This window comes from Dermacentor albipictus, chromosome 2 (assembly GCF_038994185.2).
Source record: "Dermacentor albipictus isolate Rhodes 1998 colony chromosome 2, USDA_Dalb.pri_finalv2, whole genome shotgun sequence".
Taxonomy (NCBI): Eukaryota; Metazoa; Arthropoda; class Arachnida; order Ixodida; family Ixodidae; genus Dermacentor; species Dermacentor albipictus.
Genome location: NC_091822.1, coordinates 49,283,356 through 49,303,658, shown reverse-complemented (window position 1 = coordinate 49,303,658; position 20,303 = coordinate 49,283,356). Strand labels below are relative to the sequence as shown.

General features: G+C 46.9%; 1 protein-coding gene across 2 annotated transcripts in view; it reads right to left on the bottom strand.

Annotated features, from left to right (window-relative positions):
* LOC135904265 (uncharacterized) overlaps positions 1 to 20,036 on the bottom strand; it is a 46,809-nt gene extending 26,773 nt beyond the window's left edge. Inside the window, exons 1-4 of one of the 2 annotated variants that reach the window (XM_065434884.1) lie at positions 19,876 to 20,036; positions 16,500 to 16,588; positions 16,010 to 16,298; positions 13,549 to 13,692 (exon numbers count right to left, since the gene is read on the bottom strand). In XM_065434884.1, coding sequence (XP_065290956.1) covers positions 13,549 to 13,692; positions 16,010 to 16,298; positions 16,500 to 16,588; positions 19,876 to 20,011 — 658 coding nt within the window. In that variant the 5' untranslated portion in view covers positions 20,012 to 20,036. The remainder of the gene's footprint in view (positions 1 to 13,548; positions 13,693 to 16,009; positions 16,299 to 16,499; positions 16,589 to 19,875) is intronic. The other variant, XM_065434885.1, reaches the window with a different exon arrangement.
* Positions 20,037 to 20,303: the final 267 nt, after the last annotated feature.

Below are 20,303 nucleotides of genomic sequence, written 5' to 3'. Positions count from 1 at the left end.
CCTCCACTACCTAGTCCGGATCAATATCCCCTTCCCTACATACACGACTTCGGCGGTCATCTTGCAGGAACGAAAGTATAGAGAAAGATCGATTTGATTACCGCTGACGGCCAAACTTCCGTCGAACCCAGCGATGCTCTAAAGGCAGCAATCACTACTCCATTTGGCCGACTTGAGTTCGGCCGTATGCCTTACGGTTTGCAGAATGAGGCGCAAACTTTTCAAAAGTTCCTGGAAGAGGTGAAGTGCGCACTCCCTTTCATTTTCGTGTACCTTAAAGACATTCGCGTTGCAAGTCGCACACAGGAAGAGCAGAAACAGCACATTCGCCTTCTATTTGAGCGACCGGATGACACATGGCCTGGTCCTAAAGCCCCAGAAATGCACGTTTGTAGTTCAAGCCATGGTTTACGTTGGCCGTCACATTTCACCCCAAGGCATCAGGCCACCGGAATCACTGGTGCAGGCAATCGAGGACTACCCTTCTTCAACCTCCTTCCGAAAGTTTCGCGAGCTTATGCAGCCCATAAATTTTACCAGGTGCTTTATATCATCGTGCGCAAGTTCTTCAGCCGCTTACCGACCAGTTGCTTCGTGACTCCAATAAACCGACTACCTTCCATTGGTCATCGGAGCACGAACACTCCTTCCAGGAGACTAAATGCGGTTGGCGATTGCAGTGTTGCTGACTCATCCGTTGCCCGACGCGCCAACTCGCCTTCTGGTAGACACGTCGAACACACCAATGGGTGCAGTACTCTAACGGCACGATGACATAGACTAGAAGCCACTGCGCTTCTTCTGAAAGCCGCTGAAAGCTACAGAGGCACACTACAGCCCCTTTGGAAGAGATATTTTGGCCATCTATTGCGCTGTCAAGCATTTGCGTTTCTTTCTTGAAGGCTGTAGCTTTTACATTTTGACTGAGCACAAGCCGTTAACTTCCGTTTTCAAGAACAGCACCTCCTCGTACTCAGAACATGAGCTTCTGGAACTTTCCGTTATTTACAAATTTTCTACGGACACCCGCCATATTTCTGGGAGCGAAAATCAGGCAGCGGACACACTGCCGCGCATCGGTGCTGTGCCTGCTAGTCATGGGGATTTTCGAGCTCTAGCCGCCGACCACCAAAACTACATCAAGCTGCGCCATTTGCGGGAAGAAGGCTCGTGGCTCAAGCTTGCGGAGGTGCCGCTTCCCTGCACTACAATACTGGTCACGTGCGACACATCGCAGGCAGCTCCTCGCCCGTTCCTGCCCCGTCCGTTTCGGCAGCCAATATTCGGGCCGCACGGGCTAAGCCGCCCCGGCATCAGAACAACGCAGAGGCTTAACCCGGACGATTTGTCTGGACAGGGATCAACAAATATATTTGAAGCTAAGCAAGAAGCTGCCAAGCCTGCCACGCCGTGAAAGTGATCCGGCACGCGTGTTCAGCGGTGCAGCCGTTTCGACCACCAGAGAGCCGTGGAGCCACTTCCGCCCTGCCAAGCATTCAAGTACCTTCTCACGTGTGTCGACGAGTACTTAAGGTGACCTAAGGGGACCCCTCTACAAGACATCACGGCCGAAACAGTGGTGGAATGATTTGTTGCTACCTGGGTGTCGCGGTACCTTTGTCCTTTGCGTATAACTACTGACCGAGCAAGGCAATTCTAAAGCTCGTTTTTTTCTCCCCTGACGAGATTGCTCGGCACGCACCTTCATAACGCCATGGCTTAACACCCACAGAGAAACAGCATGGTCTAGTGTCTTGGCCGACAAATGAAGGCGTCACTAAATGCTACGCACAAAAGATAATACTAGGTGGAAAGGCTACCCCTAATACTACTGTGGCTGCGAACAACAATCAAGGATGACCTCAGAGTCAGCGCATTCTAGATGCTCTATGGATCATCAATCCGCGTTCCAAGCCACTTTTTCGACACCCACCAGGGCACTCCACCAGCGGGCGCACACACTTATAGAGGCTACATCCTGACTCGACCAGCTTCGGCTTACAGCCCTACCTATCGCCCGCAGGCAGCATGTGTTTAGTTTCCCGACAACGGACACAATAACGCATGTCTTCCTTAAAGCCCCTTGATAATTTGAAAGTAGCGACACTCTCCTCCTCATGGCGCTTTCCTCCTCAATTCTCCTCGCCCGCCGGCTGCGCACGGCGCGCTTTTCCTCCTGGGCTCCCGCGGACGGGCCGCAGGATTCTTTGTAGGCGTGTTATTTGTGGCCAGTTGTGCGGCTGAATGGGGTTGAAAATTTTGAGAAATGCTAATAACAGCATCGATAATGCTGGAGGCAACGTTTATGAGGAGGTTGGTTTTTTGTTAAAGCCATATGAACGGGGTATACCGATGTAAAGGGAGCTTTAAGGCGAGTTCTATACTCTAGACAATTTTTCTGCCACATGACCCGATGCTTTACTTCGTGCGTCTGATCTAGTATTGCTCGTGACACATCCCTTTGTGTGTGGCTTATTAAGCGAAAGCCTTAGACCTCTGTTTCAAGGTCCCGTTGTGAGCTACAGAAAATATCACGTGACCGAAGGAAGGCGGGAAGCGAACTAAAGCATGTGCAGCCGCGTTAAGAGATGATTAATGACTATTAAAGTAATTGTTGATTAGTGGTTGGATTAAGATGAGTTCGGGTGTATTAGGTAGGATTAAGGTGGAATAAAGTCGATGAATGTGCATTAGGGTGGATTAACGTACATAAAGAGGACTAGGTTGTATTAAGGTTAATGAAGGTGAATTAGGGTGAATGACGGTGCGTTGAGGTGCATTAAGGACAATTATAATGGATTAAAGTGCATGAAGAAGGATAAGGGTGGATTAAAGTGCATTAAGGAGGATTATGGTGGGCTAGGGTGAATTAAAGTGAATGAAGGAGGATTAGGGTGGACAAGAAGTAGATGAATGTGGATTCGGGTGGATTAAGATGAATCAGGAACGATTGTCGTGGATTAAATTGAATCAGGGAGTATTAGGGTTGATTAAGGAGGACCAAAGTGCATTAAGGAGGATTAGAGTAGATTAAGGTCGATGAAGGTGGATGAGGGTGCGTTAAAGAGTACTTTCGTGGATTATGAATGAAGGAGTATTAAGGTCGATGAATGCGGATTCGGTGGATTAATGTGCATTAGGAGGATTATGGCAGACTAATCGGTCTTAATACTTAATGAACCCTAATTCACCTGAGTCCACCCTAATCCACCTTAATGCTCCTTCATCCACGTTAATCCAGCTTAGTGCTCCCTATCTACCTTAATACAACATAATCAACCTACATCGCCCCTAATGCACGTTAGCCTACCCTATACGGTCCTAATCCTCCTTTATCAACCCTAATCCATCATGACGCGCCTTAATCCTCCTTCAGCCACCTTAATCCTTATTCATGCACCTTAATCCACCTTAATACTGCCTAATAGTCCCAATCTACCTTAATTCACCCTAATCTACCTCTACCAGACCTAATCCAGCTCGATGGTCCCTAATCCACCTCTATATACCCTAATCCATTCTAATCGGTCTTAATCCTCCTTTATCAATCCTAATTCACCTTAATCTACTATATTCGACCTTAATCCTCCCTAATTCTTGTCAATGCACCCTAATCTACCCTAATCTCTCTTAATACCCTTTCATCATCCCTTCCCCCTAATCCCCCATAATTCGCCTTAATCCTCCTCCACCCACCTTAATATTTGTTCATGCATCTTAATCCTTCTTAATGCACTCTATTCCACCTTAATCTTGTTTATTACACTCTTATCAACCGTAATCCTCCCTAATCCACCTTATGTCAATCACTAATGATTCATTAATTAAATTGGGTAATCATTCTCTTATACAGGCGTGGACATGCTTTGGATCACCTCTGGCCTTCCCTGGGTCACGTGATAGAGTTTACAACGCGATTTGAAACAGAGATTTAAACATTTCGCCTTAAAACTTAAAAAAAACTCGATGTTGACTAGCCAACGCTCATCACCTGCAATACCACGGGTATAATTGCCACTAAGTTTTCCAGGGCGCAAAGGAGAATCTTTAATGCTGCACTTCAGACTGAACAACAACAGTTAGCGACGTGCGAGGTGATGGAGCCATCCCAGAATATTAAGCATACTGAGGACAACCGCAGCAAAAACGCTGTTGAGCAGGCCGGAATAATGAAAAAAAATGCAGCATTACCGGATGCTTTGCTACGAGCTATAAGAAAGACGCCTCAGCTCGCAAACAACGCTGTTCTATCTCGGAACAAAGTTATATCGGCCAATGTCATGCAGCCGCTGCTTCCTGCGCAAGCCCTCACGCTTTCCTTGCGGTATCATAGAAACGGCAGAACCATCTTCAGGCTTCTTGCTGCAGTTATATGCGCAACAGCCCGGCATATCGCTAACACATTGAGCAGGAAACACAGCGTACAACGTTCGCTACGCCTATCTAAAGGGCCGTTCAAGGGCCGTTTATAGTCCGACGTAGTGTGCGCGCTCGCGTGCACGCTACGTCCGACATAGCGTGCGCGTGCGCGCACGCTACCTCACGTCGGCGAAAACGACCCCTCTATGGGGAACCAGCGCTGGATAGGCGGCGCGTCGAAAAGAGTGCGTTGCACGCCGCCCTGGCGACGAAACGCGGTATATTGCAGCCACACAACCAGACGACACACACACACACGCAGCCGTATTATAGTTCGTATGTTTCCGTTTTCGCGCCGCTTCAAGTGAAGTTTTTGTAAAGAAGCTAGCGCCATCAAGTGAAGAAATGACGAAAAAAGCTTTCTAAGCTCTATATATTTTTCACAGTGCGTCGCGGCGAGCACGTGTGTTTCTTTAACGGTTGCATCGTGTATCGATGCCATGCTTGCGTGGCTGCCTGCCTCGCAAATCTAGCAGTTATGGCTCCGGTCGTGCTGCGCTATGGTTTCGTAAGTATTAGTTGGCCTGAAGATATTCCATATTTCTGTGGCTAGACATAAAAAATTCTGATGTTACTTCGCCACAGCAGTCAATGGAGAAGAAAGCTTTATCGCATCAGCTGACTCGCGCAAGCAAATCTTTGAGTGCTCCGCTGCTTGATTCGTAACAATCCTGGCTACATTTAGCACTAATTACATAAATTTGCCGGATGCATCTCAGCGCCGAGTCCTCATCCGCATGCGCATTTTTATAAACACTTAGGTGGCTTAGTCGCGCGTGCGCCAGCTCTATGCGCGTACAACTCGTATTACAAGGCAGCTTCCCTCCCACATAATTCTTGGCAATGAATGGATAATTTTTACCTTTCGTATCGTTCACTTGGTGCGGTGGCGTTGGATTGGGGCTTGGCGGTGGCATTGGGAAGGAAAAATCGTACATATGCCGGATGGTGCATGCTATTGCTCATTTTGTTTCCGACGAAATACCGACTGCAGATTCTGCTGTTTGGTACTGTCTGCCATGGCTGACCGTCTTCACTATCGAATAAACCAAGGATACACGCGAAATTTGATTTAGAAACCAGCCCGACACCGCTTGACAGGGCGACAAGATGGGAGCTTACTCCGCTCGCCTGACTGCTTGGATCCAACGCCGTCTCCGTTCTTGTTCGTAGGGTTTAGATGGAAAGACGCAGAAGGATACATCCTCCCTCATCCCGACTTAGTTGTGGCACTTGTATACGCAACAGTATCGTCGGCGCCCTTTTGTTTTCCTTCGACTTTAAGGGCACGCAACGCAATTTTCGACCACAGGGGAGGCTGCATTGTGCACGTTCTGACCGCCAGGGCGACGCTGCAGGCGTCGTGAGAACTCCAGCGCTGGTTCCCGATAGTCCGGCGCACCGGCGCAGCCAACGTAACCGGCGGCTTCCGACGCGCCCCGACGGGCCCGGCGCCGATATGGCTCCTGAGCCATTCGCGCGTCGAAGTCGGCGGAACTCTGGCACAACAATGCATTGCGCGCGAAGGAAGAAGCGCCAACTCCGCAGACGGCTTTTGCGGACGGCGCGCGACTTGCCGAACCTTCTGCGCATGCTCCGAAGATAGCAGCCTACGGCGCGCGCGTTGAAGTATAGAGGGGATGGTATCTCGGCTGGCGGAGCGTAGCCGACGTGGCGTGACTGACCGCGAACGACGCTCGCCCGTGCGCCGATAACGTCGGACTATAAACGGGCCCGTTTTATAGTCGTCTACGGAGCCGTCTACGGAGTTGGCGCCTTTTTCTTCGCGCGCAATGCATGGTGGTGCGAGAGTTCCGCCGACTTCGACGCGCGAATGGCTCCGGAGCCATATCGGCGCCGGGCCCGTCGGGGCGCGTTGGAAGCCGCCGGTTACGTTGGCTACGCCGGTGCGCCCGACTATAGAGGGGTCATTTTCGCCGACGTGACGTAGCGTGCGCGCGCGCGCGCGTTACGTCGGACTATAAACGGCCCTTAAAGCGCCGAGCCAGCCGTGCTAAGGAGGAAAATGGCGCGAACAAAAAAGAAAAACACAAGCAAAACTCAAGATCCGCGCGTTTTCAAGGGCAGCGGCAGGGAGACCAATCGTCGTGCAGAAAAACGGGGTCAAAACTGGTTGCCGCGTGGGGAACGCGCAAGGGGCGAGGAGGAGGCGAGGAGGTCGTGCGGCGGCGGCAGAGTTCAAAGAGTGTCGCTACTTTCAAATTTCAAGGGACTTTAGTCTTCCTGAAACGCGACTCTGTCAAGCCACCCTTGAATCCTTCTTATGAAGGCTCCTTTCGTGCGGTTTCGCGTTCAGACAAGACCTTGAAGATTGACGTTCGCGGCAAAGAAGAGACAGTGTCGTGCGACCGCGTGAAACCAGCCTATCTTGAACATTGCCTCTTCATTTCCTTCTCCATCCATCCCTAAACTTCCGGCATTCTAGATGGGGAGGGGGAGGGTGTTGTAACGACTGTCCTTCCCATCTGTCTTCACGCTTCTCGGAAAGCCGGTGTCTCTCGCCTTGGGAGTCATTACCCCCTGCTCTTTCTTGTAACTGAAGCCGCTACCCGGAGTAAGACGCCACTGCAGCATCTCGGCAAACCTACTTTTGCTTTTCAATAAAGTCCAGTTGACCCACCGTTCTCAGGCTGTCGAAAGGTATATTCCTTCTGTCCGCTAAACCGCGCTCCCAACAAATCTATAAATGGCCGGTCACGTGTGGCCGGCACATTGACGTCCATGTAGCACTCAATTACACACCGTTCCAGAAGAAAGGATACAATCCATTTGCCGTCATCGCGGGAAAGGCTGGCAGAGGGCCTTTGTCCAAGTGCACAAGCCCTTTCCCAACACTCCCCGCGACGAACGAGCGAGCGAGATAACAATCGACAATTCGTGCGCTCCCCTTCCTCCTTGTCCCTCCCTCTCCACTTGCCCGCCTTAAGAAAGTACTACATTCAGAGCGACCACCGCGACTGTTAATATCACGCGGAAGCGGACGCCTGATCACTCCGGCGCATTGCTTTTTGTAAACATCTAGGAGAGCTTTTTTTTTTCAGATCCTAGACATAGAAAGTTCGCTGTAAAATTTGGGGGCCAATCCACTCTGTTAAGATGTAATGCTAGCGAAGCTGTCTTTGTGCTCCCGAATTAGGCAACAGTCGACGGTGTGAACTGGTAGGACAGCAAAACCGAACGAGTGCACGAAACAAAATACGATTAACCGGGATACAGTCTAAAGGGGTTAACGAAACAAAACACGTTCTTTGGTAATTTACCACTAAGCTTACTTTTTAGTGAATTATCTTAATGAAACATGGAAGGACTAAAGTTTTATCCCAGCAGACAAACGTGGGGCTGTCCGGCTCCATCCCACAGTAGCCCATGTACTGAAGGCAGACGGGAGTTCCACAACTTTACGACTTCACCTAATTATGGGAACTAAATAAAACTCGTCGTAATGATAGAGTCGTCTTAGCGGCTAATTGTCATATAATTTTGTGGGGATAGTCTTAATAAAAAAGAGTTACGGCCGTGTTCTGCAGAGCATTCACGAGGATGTTGGCTTTGCCAGACCAGATATCCCTCCCGCCTTTCGACAGCGCACATGCGGCTCATTCATACCAGGGCTAGAGGCAGGCACGTACCCAGGATTTTTTTTCGGGGGGTGCCCACCACCACCCCCACTATCATTATCATCATCATCATCAGCCCGTTTTATGTCCACTGCAGGACGAAGGCCTCTCCCTGCGATCTCCAATTACCCCTGTCCTGCGCCAACCGATTCCAACTAGCGCCCGCGAATTTCCTAATTTCATGGCTCCACCTAGTGTTTTGTCGTCCTCGATTGCGTTTCCCTTCTCTTGGTACCCATTCTGTAACCCTAATGGTCCAACGGTTATCTAACCGGCGCATTACATGACCTGCCCAGGTACATTTTTTCCTCTTGATGTCAATTAGAATATCATCTATAGCCGTTCGATCTCTGATCCAAACCACTCTCTTTCTCTCTTAACGTTATGCCTAGCAATCTTCGTTCGATCGCTCTTTGCGTGGTCCTTAACTTGCTCTCAAGTCTCGCCCCATATGCACTGGCAAAATGCACTGGGAAATGCACTGGCAAATGCATTGGAACTGGACATATTGCACTGGCAAAATGCACTGATTGCACACCTTACTTTTCAATAATAATGGTAAGCTTCCAGTCAGGAGCTGGAAATGTCCGCCGTATGCGATCCAACATATTTTTATTCTTCTGTGAATTTCCTTCTCATGATCAGGGTTCCTCTGATTAATTGACCTAGGTAAACGTGCTCCTTCACAGTCTCTAGTGGCCGACTGGCCATCCTGATCTCTTGTTCCTTTGCCCGGCTATTTATCATTATCTTCATCTTCTTCATAATAATATTCAACCCCACTCTTACACTCTCTCTGTTAAGGTCTCCAATCATTTGTTGTAACTCGTCTGCATTGTTGTTGAATAGAACAATGTCATCGGCAAACTGAAGGTTACTCAGATATTTGCCGTGAATCTTTACTGCTAAGCCTTCCCAGTTTAATAGCTTGAATTCTTCTAAGCACGCAGAAAATAGCTTTGGATAAATTGTGTCTCCCTGTCTGACCCCTTTCTCTATAGGTATCTCCCTGCTTTTCTTGTGTAGAATTATGGTAGCTGTAGAACCTCGTAGATATTCTAACGCGAAAGACGAGTCAGTAAGACGAGAAACTATTTACAGATTATATTTACAACAACGGTTGCAGCGCTGACCGGTTAGATTCACAGCGCGAGCCCAGTTCGTTCTTCCTCTTTTCTGGAGTGATGGCGCCTACGCGCCTCGTTCAAACAAACAGATACCTCACGCATGTAGCAATATTTTCCAACTTGTTCGCCAGGCTAAACCCGCCTGTTGCTACAATTCACCACCACCACCACCACAATATTTTCCAAGCTTTGTACGTAAGCGTTCTGTACGCCTTGATTACGTAGTGCCTCTACGATTGCTGGTATCTCTACTGAATCAAATACCTTTTCGTAATCTATATAAGCCACATATAGAGGCTTATTGTACTCTGCAGATTTCGCGATAACCTGGTTGATGACATGGATGTGATCCATTGTAAAGTATCTCTTCCTGAAGGCAGCCTGTTCCCTTGGCTGACAAAATCCAGTGTCAACTTTATTCTATTGGAGATTATTTTGGTAAATATTTTATATAGTACTGGGAACAAGGTAATGGTCTCATAATTGTTGAATTCTTTAACGTCTCCTTTTTTTGTGGATTAGTATAATGTCTGCATTCTTCCAGTTTTCTGGGACCCTTGCAGTCGATAGACACTTCGTATAAAGAGCCGCCAATTTTCCAAGCATTATGTCTCCTCCATCTTTGATTAAATCGACTGTTATTCCACCTTATCCTGCCGCTCTTCATCGTTTCATGTCTTGCAGGGCTCTTCTGACCTCATCACTAGTTATAGGAGAGTTTCTGTATCCTGTTCATTAATGTTTCTAAGTGAACTATCGTGACTCCTCTGGGTACTGTATACAGGTCAGCTTAGAATTTTTCCACTGCTTTTACTATATCTTCAAGATTGCTGATGATATTATCCTTCTTATCTTTTAGTGCATACATCATGGTTTGTCCTATTCCAGGTTTCTTTTTTACTGATTTCAGGCTGCGTTCATTTTTTACGGCTTCTTCAGTCTTTCTCATGCTATAGTGTCGAATATCAGTTATTTTCGCCTTGTTGATCAGTTTTGACAGTCCCGCCAATTGCATAACGCTGTGCGGCCGCCAGTCCCATACAACCGCGTAGAGCGCAGGACTCTGCGATTCTAGACGTACTGCGTTCACTGCGAAAGGTTAAAAAAACACCCACATAAGCACAGCAGAGAAGTGGCTACGTGAGGCGGTTCGACCGATAACTGTAGAAGCGTTATTCAAAACAAGTAATTGTTCTCCACTTTCGGCGGCCTTTTCTCTACTTCCTTTTTAAATAAAAAGATGTTGATCCATAAATATCCTCACAAACAACGGTTAACCTTTTTTATTATTCGCTTTTGCTTGCAGTTTGGTTGTTGCCTTGGCTCTCTCCTTTAGTAGATCGTTTATTTTCTCAACTCCTTGCGATTTTTGTTTCCAGTTGCCAATTTTGCACGAAAAGTGCTATACAGTTAGGGAAAAACAGACGAGGTAACGGGCGACAGTCATCTTGCTTATGGGTTTAAGGGTTATTGCAGAGTTTCATGATGAACGCTCTTTCACATTGTCTTATTTCCCACCTTATCTAACCAATATCACGTGTATATGGTTCCGGGCATCTGTCAGCGTCGGGGCGAGCCGTAACTCAAGGAAACAATGAAGCAAAGGGATAAGTTAAACGCAATTGGTGTTTTCTCCGGCCGCAACTCGTTCCATGAGAGTACATACCAGCTGAGTAACAGCCGCATCCCTCTCCTGGTCCCAGGATGAGCCTAAACAAAGAAGGTTGAACTAACAAAACCAACAGCTATGCGCGTGACGGTTGAATAGATGTTGACAACTGAACGCATCTCGAGTTAATCGCGCGGGTGCGGAATCTACTAGAAAACTGTCCTTCACATTACAAGAGATGCCGATAACTATCGCCATCTAAAAGGAGTGAAAAAGGCAGCATAATGCTGACCGATGAACAGCTGCGAAGTCTCAACATTGATCTGGCGGCGCTTTAGGAATGTGCGAGGAGTGGTAGCGTGGGTGGGGAGGGGGGGGGAGGTATGCCACTTGATTTCGGGGGGGGGGCCCGGGCCCCCCCGGGCCCCCCCCCCCCTGAGTACGTGCCTGGCTAGAGGTAAACAGCTTCGATGTGGAAACAAAACAAAAAGGCCAATTGTTTGTGCGTACTAAGAGTGTTGCAGTCTTTACACGCAAAGAACAAATAGGTCGAATAAAGTTCAAGGTTCTTCATTCTTCACTTGAGCACCTACCTCAAAGTGTACACTGATTTGGCGTGGAACATGCCACAAACACACTTGCAGACGATCGACGGACGACACACGGAGAAACAGAACTTGATTTATATGACTTCAAAAACAGAACAGTAACTACAAACAGAAGTAACATAAGCTTCACACACAGCTACCAAAACTGACTTGTAGCTCATAGAGACTGTGGGAAAAACTCGCCGGAATGTATCAATGATAAGCTGTCCGAATACTCTTCACAGACCACTAGGTCCCACTTTCTTGTGTGGTGCCTGTGGTTTATGTGTGTGTGTGGCCACTTCCAGTAAGGCACAAGACCAACTCGTAGAAGCGTTCCCAAAGTATGGCCCTCCGCCTTTCGCTCAAGGTGGGTATAATGCTGCGGAGTTTGTTATGAATCTCTGAGTCCGATTCATTTTTCTATAAACATTTTATTTATATTCCCAAGGATGACGTGTAGTCTCCACTGGGCTTACTCTTAAAGGTAGGTTAATAGTTAGTGCTTTGAGTAGTGTTGATTTAGGTGTTCGGGAAAGGTTCGAGGTCTTAGAAGGGAATGTGAACGATACAAACACCTGCATTTAATTAGTGGCCGTTCATATGATTCCGCACAGTCTTCGAACTGTAGACGATCGCATAGCTGCCGGTGCCAGTGGGAATCTCTGATGATGAACTGCATCAAACCTCATGGTGTTGTCATCCTTCTCCTGTGCTGATGCGAGATAAATTTATATAGCCGCGGTAACTTAAGGCTGTACTGTTCTTTCAATACTTAGGCAACGGTAGTTCTGTCAATTTGTCCAAAAACGTGCAAAAGAATACACGATGACCCTTGACGCCATCGCTAATCTCCGGGGGGGTGAGGGGCGCAAGAAGCCCTCAAACGCTCCCCCCCCCCCCGGAGTTAGTGCCTATGTCTTTGTCTTCTGCATGATAATCTTTAAGTCCACTCTTACACTTTCTCTGTTAAGGTCCTCAATCAATCGTTGTATCTGCAAATCGAAGGCTGCTGAGATATTCGCCGTTGATCCTCACTCCTAAGCCTCCCCGCTCTAATGGCGCTAATATTCTAAGCATGGATTGAATAGCATGGGAGAGATTGGGTCTTCTTGCCTCACCCGTTCTTGATTGGTAAATTTCTACTTTTCTTCTGGTCAACCAATGTAGCTGCAGTATATTTGTAGATATTTCCCAAGATATTCACTTAGGTGTATTGTACTCCTTGATTAGGTAATGTGTCTATCACTGCTGGTATCCCTACTGAATCAAATTCCTTTTCATAATTTATAAAAGTCACATAGAGAGGTTGATTGTGCTGCACAGTTTCTTGATTACTTGATTGATGACATGAGTTTGATCCATTGTAGAATATCACTTTTCTCAAGCCATCCTGTTCTCTAGGTTGCTTAAGTGAAGTGTTGCCTTAATTCTCTTGCAAATTACCTTGGTGAATATTTTATGTGATACTGAGAGCACGCTAATGAGCCAATGTTGACATTCTTCGAGCTGTGTGGTACACTTAATGCCCTGAGACATTGTGTAGAAATCGCTTCAAAAATTTCAGCCATAATATATCCTCCATCTTTGATTAAATCTGCAGTTATTCGATCTCGTCATGCTGACTGTTTCTGGGTCATGCCTTGTAAGGCTTTCCTAACTTCATCGCTACTTAATGAAGGAGCCACTACATCCTGTTCATCACTACGTCGGATGAAGGCAGCTAGTTACTGTGGGTGCTGTATAGGTCAATATAGAATTCTGCTACTTTTACTCTATCATTGAATTTGTTGATGACACTACCTTGCTTATATTTCAGTGTATACATCTCGCCTTGACCTATGCCGAGTTTTCTTCTCACTGATTCCATGCTCCGGCCATTTTTCACTGCTTGCTCTCTCATTCCCACGTTATAATTTCGAACATCGTTTATTTTTGTTGATCTGTTCTGGCAGTTCAGCGAATTCTATCTGAGTAGGACACTTTCATGATTTGTCGTTTCTTTATTAGGTCCCTTGTTACTGGGTATAGCTTACCTACTGGCTGTCTTGATTATTTACCTCCCACTTCAGTATAACTTATAAGGATGAGTATATAGTATAACGTCAAAGGCTTCTTAATAAAGCAATAAATATTCTTTTCACGAGCTCGAATGGAAACGTTCTCACCAGCAAGAACTCCCAGGGAACCGACGAGAAAAGGTATGCCGGTAGCAAAGTAGGAAATCATGCAGCCCATGGCCATCACGAAGCCGCCCAGCACGGCCGCCGCCCGCACACCAAACCAGTGGATTAGTGGCCCCGCAATGAGACCTGCGATACAAAGGACAGCCTTGAAAGCGCGCCACAATCGCCCAAATTAGCGCGTCCAGCTTCTCTGCTCTGCCATGCGATTTCTTCCACCGCTGAAGCTCCTTATCGCACAGCAGCACGCAGCAATGACGAGGACAGAGGCAGGTTAACAAATATATGCTCTTAACTAGCCTCTGTCCTCGTCTTTTTTGCAAGGTATAATAATGAACACTTACCCATTTTGCCAAAGTTTCCTTCGTACCGCTTAGACTCTTGCGCTAGCAAGCGATTACCTGACCGCGTCTCTAAATATTTTGATTCGAAAAATCATCCGGTGCCGTAATAAGCTCTTGGGAGCGGCACACAATATGCAACAGTGGTGGGGCATGGAAGCATCAGAAAAGCAGCTCTGTGACGTCGGTTTAATACCTGGAGGTAAGGTCAGCCGATGCACCGATTACTGAAGGAGTACAGCGCAGAAACAGATGAAGGACGAATAGCATTAAGAGATGCTAGCCCACTTGTTATTCGTCCTTCATTTCTGCGCTGCAATCACTTCGATAAGGTATACCAACTAGTCCATTTTTATAAGTTATCATTTTTCCAGCACTGTCCTGTGCATCACAGGTTGGCAGCAAGGGTTGCAGTTCATTCATATTCGTGAACCAGAAAATAGTGCAGAGCTCATCAGTATTAATTCCTGTGCGGCTTTACATTGGAAAAATCAGGTTGGGGAAAAGGTATCGGAATGTCTTGTAAGGCTATCAGATATTTATTTCTTGACTCACATGGCTCATCTTCCTTAGAAAAATTAATTTGTTATCTCATTTTGATATCTATTACATTTCAGTTGGCTGGAAGTAAAATATTTGAGAATGAGCTATCTGTTCAAGAATACGTCTTTCCTCAGCAAATCAGTCTTCCTATATTGTGAACCTCTTGAAACAATTTTGCACAAATAACTCTTGGCGGAATCCATGGCAGGTGTATGCCACTTGCGCTAAAACAGAATACACATGCAGACCACTCATTTTGCGTGAAGCATAGACACGGACATATTGTCACGTGGTAGTGACGGTGAAGAAAGAAGCAGTACGGTGGAATACAAAACTAGCTTTTATTGGGCGAACCTGTGCCCACAAAACAGGCTACACTTATAGCACAACGAAAGCGGCGAACACGCTCGGCGATCGTCGAAAATCTGATCAGCGAGTCAAGCGCGTCGGCTTTTATAGCTCAGTCGTCGAATGTTCCAGATTAACTGATGGGACCCGCGTGTCTTCCACAAAGCTCTACACCATTCGTGTCACGCGATGAAATCTGATAACACAAGGTTCGGCGACAACAGACACGCGGATAGAAGCGTCGATAACTTTCCAGAAACGTCGGATACATGCAGGCGCGTCCCTCGCTCTGCGAGTACAGTTGTTAGGCGGCGAAACGTGGTTGCCAGATAAAGATAAGTACACGTGTCAATATAGATACATATGCAATTTTTTGGTGAGCATACACACGCGACCTAATTGGTCACGTGACAGGCGCACAGGAAATAAGCTGTATTCACAGCAGGGCAGAGTAATCGTAACTCACAGTCCAAAGCATACATGAATTTATCATTGTTAAATGTTATGAACGGCTGGCTTGCATAAAGCCCCTAACATGGTGCTGAGGCATTTCCTGTGGCGCGTTGTTTTGTTAAAAGGTTTAAAAGCACACTGAAGCGGTTCCAGAAATTGACCAACCTTGCAATTAGCTGAAGTACACGACAAAGCTTATTTTAACTGTTGATTTCTCTTTTTCCCAGCAGTTCTGACAGCCTTCCATCTTTGTCAGCGCCACGATTGCGAAGAGCGGAGATGCTATGCCTGTACGAGTGCTTTCGAACTGTAACAAAACGTTATTAGAGCAATACGAATCTCTGAGGCGTCTTGTACGCAAGTTTAGCTGCCATATATTTATGAAGGCTCCGCACGGCATCATTGGACACTAGCTAACACAGCTTTAGCGATAGCATTAGCGCCAGAGCCTTTTTGCGGCTTTCTATTAGAAACGTAGGACTTAAGCGTGTCTTCAGGTCGGAGGAACACAAACTGCCACCTACACTCACACTCAACAGCAGTATCAGCCAACGCTCCACTCCCCCGCCCCCCGCCACACACACGGGCGTGTGTTACACATAACAGTTTCTTGCAACTATAGAGCACAATGACCTCTAAGATAATATTTCATCCTGTAGGCAAAGAGAGCTAACTGAAGGACACCGAGAGAGATAGAGGAGTGTTAATCAGAGACAATCTCCCCTTGGCGGTCCTTTAATGCGGCCAAAACTCCGTCTCACCGGATAGGTTGGTGAATCCGCTGTACATGCTCAACGGAAGAGAAGCATAGCCGCGTGTTGCCTCGTACGTGCTCATGATCGAGGTGAAGAAGAGACCGCCGCAGCGGAAGAAGGAGGAGAACAGCAGGTTCACCAGGAAGCAGAGCGCAGCGATGAACCAGCTTAGGCCACCGTCGGGGCAGGCAGAGGGCGCGACATGCGCAGAACTTCCGGCATCCGCTGCCTCCTCCTTTTTCTCCGCCGACTCATCGCTCTTGGCTACGCTCTTCAAGGGCTCGTCCCAAGGCTCCTGCGACCAATGAAAGCGACGACTCACAAACTCTCACCTTGGGTTAGGCGCTGAAAATGAAAGCGTGGGTACGCACGCTGAGCCACGGAAGAGACCAATAAAAACAACTGGGTGGTGCGCTTGAATCAAAGTTCTGACCCGCCATAGATAGCATGCATGTGACATCACGTGCACCGGCTTCTCCGTGCGGCGGTCACTCACCTGCCACGACCGGCACCGGAACCGCAGTGGTAAAAAGGTAGTGGTCGTACGACACGAGCTTCCCAGCCTTTCGATCACAATGCCACCATCTACGAGTAAGCAGCGTTTTCGGGGGCTATACTACTCGCAGCTAATCGCATCAACGCGTTGCCGCTACGACGGAAAGAATGCAGCACAGCTACAACGTTGATTCAGTACAAGTGGATACTTGAAGCGTCTTTCTGGGGATAAGTCATGGCGGCAGCGTTACCTAAGGTGCGTTATTCGCGAACATTGTCAGCCTGACCACCCACAGATCCCTACGGTCCCGTAAGTGTACATTTATGTGATTACAAAATCGTATTTCGCATTAAGCCGGAGTTCACTGTATGCAGGCCTGGAATAAGCAGATTCACTTAAACTCGAGCACCGGCGTTTTCAGTGTTAGATTGCTAAGAAGTGTACGCATTACGCAATACTGGACGGCATCCTCCACGTATTCCCTCCTCAACAAGTTTACAGGTTGAATGCGACGGTCATCGCTCTGATTCCGGCTGTTTATTCGCCAAACCATCATAAGCATCGAATGCCACGTGTCACGAGAAAGAAAAAAATAAAAGCGATCAGATGACTTCAGCGAAAATTACCGCTTAGTCGACACAAATGACCGACTGCCAACACCACCATTTTCTCACGAACATCTCTGTGGGATACGCACACAGTCATGTTTCTACGCTACAGTATTTCCTGCTCTGGCACCTCAAGTCCATTTACAGACGCCTCCACTAGAATTATATTAGTTGCATGCAATAACCCTCACAAATTATCAGGTACCATAGCTGCGTGATACCGCCGCGGCCAGCGCGTCTAGCTCTCAAGCGCCGTGTGCCCAAGGGTCATTTGTTCGAATCTCAGTATAGTCCGTACACTTCTGTTCGTCTTCACATTCCTGCGTCGGTTGCCGAGCAAGTCATTGCACGTTGGATACTGCGAAGATCTTGCTGACGCGTAAAGAAAGCCAATGTACACAAACGTTTTTCAAGTTGGGTTATTACTGAATGCGTTGTGAACGCGAGAAACGCATTTTAAAGACACTGCCTTCTTAGGCACGTATTCACAAAGCAATCTAATACTGATATTTTTGCCCTCCTTACCTTTTCAGTGCCTTAACGCGTTTCATAAGCAAACCTTATAGAAGTTGAATCCAACCTTTATCTAACCATATCGCGTCAAAAAAGGAGCATTCCTTAATATAGCCCAGCAAATACCCACCACTTCTCTAGCGCAAAAAGCCCAATAGCTGCACATCTAATAGAGTTCCTCGCCATTACTGTCGAGTCGACTTTCTGCTTACGTCACCCAGCGGCGGGCAGCGAGCACGTTCCGGTTCCGTGCTCCACGCTGTCGCAGCGCGCTGGCTTCTCGCCGCTGGGTGGAGTTCCAAGAGGGCGCTACGACTTTGCAGGTTCTGTTTCGGGTGTTCTGATATTCGAAGTTCGTCGTGCCACAGTTCCGCGGGCGGTAGCATTTTTCCTGGTCGAAAAATTTATTTGTGGCTCTTACGATGACTCTGACGAAAGTAAAAGGTCGAAAGTAAATTATTTTGTTAATGCGCGACCGATTCCCCTCGTATCAACCGTCAAAGGAAGGTTCCCAGTACTCACAACACATCTCTATTGCAACTGTGCTTACTGAAATTTTTTTTTCAAATATTCATTAAACTTTTCTTGCAAGCAGCAGGTATAAATAAACACGGCATGACATTAAAGCTGCGCAATCGCGGTGCATAAATATAAACATTGCAAATAATTAAATACCCTATAGGATGCGAATAAAGACAATTGTAGGCTTCGCTTTTAGTTTTACGCCATTTAATTGCCCATTCATGAAAGCTTCGCTTCGCATCGATTGCACCCTGTGCGTTGGATGTCCACAGTTTTGATTCCTCTCCATCATGGCGATCAATTGATATGTAGTCGGCGACAGCCTAAGAATGCAGTACGAACTCAGCGTTGTACGCTGTGCACTTTCCCTTCCGAAAGAGAGCGGAGCCAGCTGGAGTTCGCTCACTGCTTAATGACGTTGCTCTGCTAACGTACACGCTAGGCCGATTGGAAGATGAAACCTCGTTGTTCGAAGCCACAAAGCTGCGATAGAAAAGAACCATTTGCTGAAATGTTCAGGTTTCATCCAAAAACTAGTGCTACAAATCAGATCTTCATGGAGAAATGACGAGTTTTAAACAGGCGAAACTCCTTGACGTGACGGAAGCAAGCAACGCTAGTTGAATGGCGCATCTATGGAAATTGTGTTTCAGTGTCACAGCATACAGATAACGTTTTGTTCTTAGGTTGTCACCGCTACATAGGAAATTGAAGAGTTGTCATCTAAATACTAACTGCGTCCCATGCCACAAAGGTTTGAATGATAGCAACGCCAAAATTCACTTTGCATATTTCCATAGAGTAACCTTTAAAAAGAAAAGGTGAAAGTTTCCACTGCTAAGAGATAAATTGATTCATTGGCCTGATTTCTGCCTGTTTTGCGCAAACAACCGCGATAGCTTTGAATCACGGAATTGACCGTAAGGACATACGAGTACGGCGACAAGAATTTCTTTCCGTAATACGCTCGATACAAATTCATAAAGGCAGAATGTGTCTGAACCTTTGCCGAGAAGAAGCGGATAAAACTTAAGTCACGTTTAACTGTGCCACTTTATTACTTCTCAATCTTATTTTGCTTCCTGGAAAATTCATAAATAAGAAAGCTTCAAAGAAATATGCGAAATGTAGTGAGCACTACATCTCCTTAGTGGTCTGTATCCTAAACTAATCTCACTGAATGTGGAACCGGTTAAACAGAAAATATACAAGCTGGTCAAAATGCTGATACTAAATTCAACTTTTTTTTTATATATATTTCTAGAAGCTGTTCGCCTGTGGTCAACTACCGTTGCTGAAAAAAGAACTGTTGTAAAACAAGTGTGCTTTTGTGAATAGATACTTTGTTTGTTAGAATCTTTCTAAGCTAGAATCTCGCTTTTGTGTGGGCCTGCATTGTGAAAGAGTATGATGTGCCTGGATTCCAAAACAAAAGAGACATGTTCGAATATTAAAACTCATACTGAAAATAAACGCCGTATGAGCGAAATATGTAGCATGTTGCATTCTTACTAAAACTGCCGTACATAAACGAAAATATGTCTCTCTTCCATCGCAGCTCCTTTGGCGACGCCTTTTGCAGAAATATTTTATGTAGAAGTGGGATTAGATTCCTAATAATAATTTTCCAGTCTACCAGGAATCATTTCCGCTACAGCGCGGCCATCCTGAATAAAGAATGCACTTGGAGAAAGCCAACGCCAAAAGGAATGCGGTGAGTGCGAGACGCTTACCAGAGTCCAACTTTTCGTCCGCATTCTTGAAGGTTCCTGCTTCAGCCGTCCCGTGTGTTTCTGCACTGTACAGAGCAGAGGCGATCACAGTTTGACTGACAAGCTGCCTTGCTGCCTCAATCCAGGCTCTCCGCATCGTGCAGTTGTATCCCCCTCCCGGCCCTCCTTCTGATGGGAAGCTCCTTCTCTCCAACACGTAAGCGTAAGCCGATACCGGGCATCTCCTGTTTCATCGGCGCGACTCTCATCTCTTCGCCTCCTTCGGTAGCGCCCGAACCAAGTGTGGGCACGATTATGTCCCTTCAGATATGCAGTAACAGAGACTCGTGCTTCTCCGCCAAGCGATGATGTTCCACTTGCCGTTCGAAACGACACAGCGGAGTCGTCTTATCGAGGCCGAAAGCTCTGGCGATTTCAGCACGCGTGGC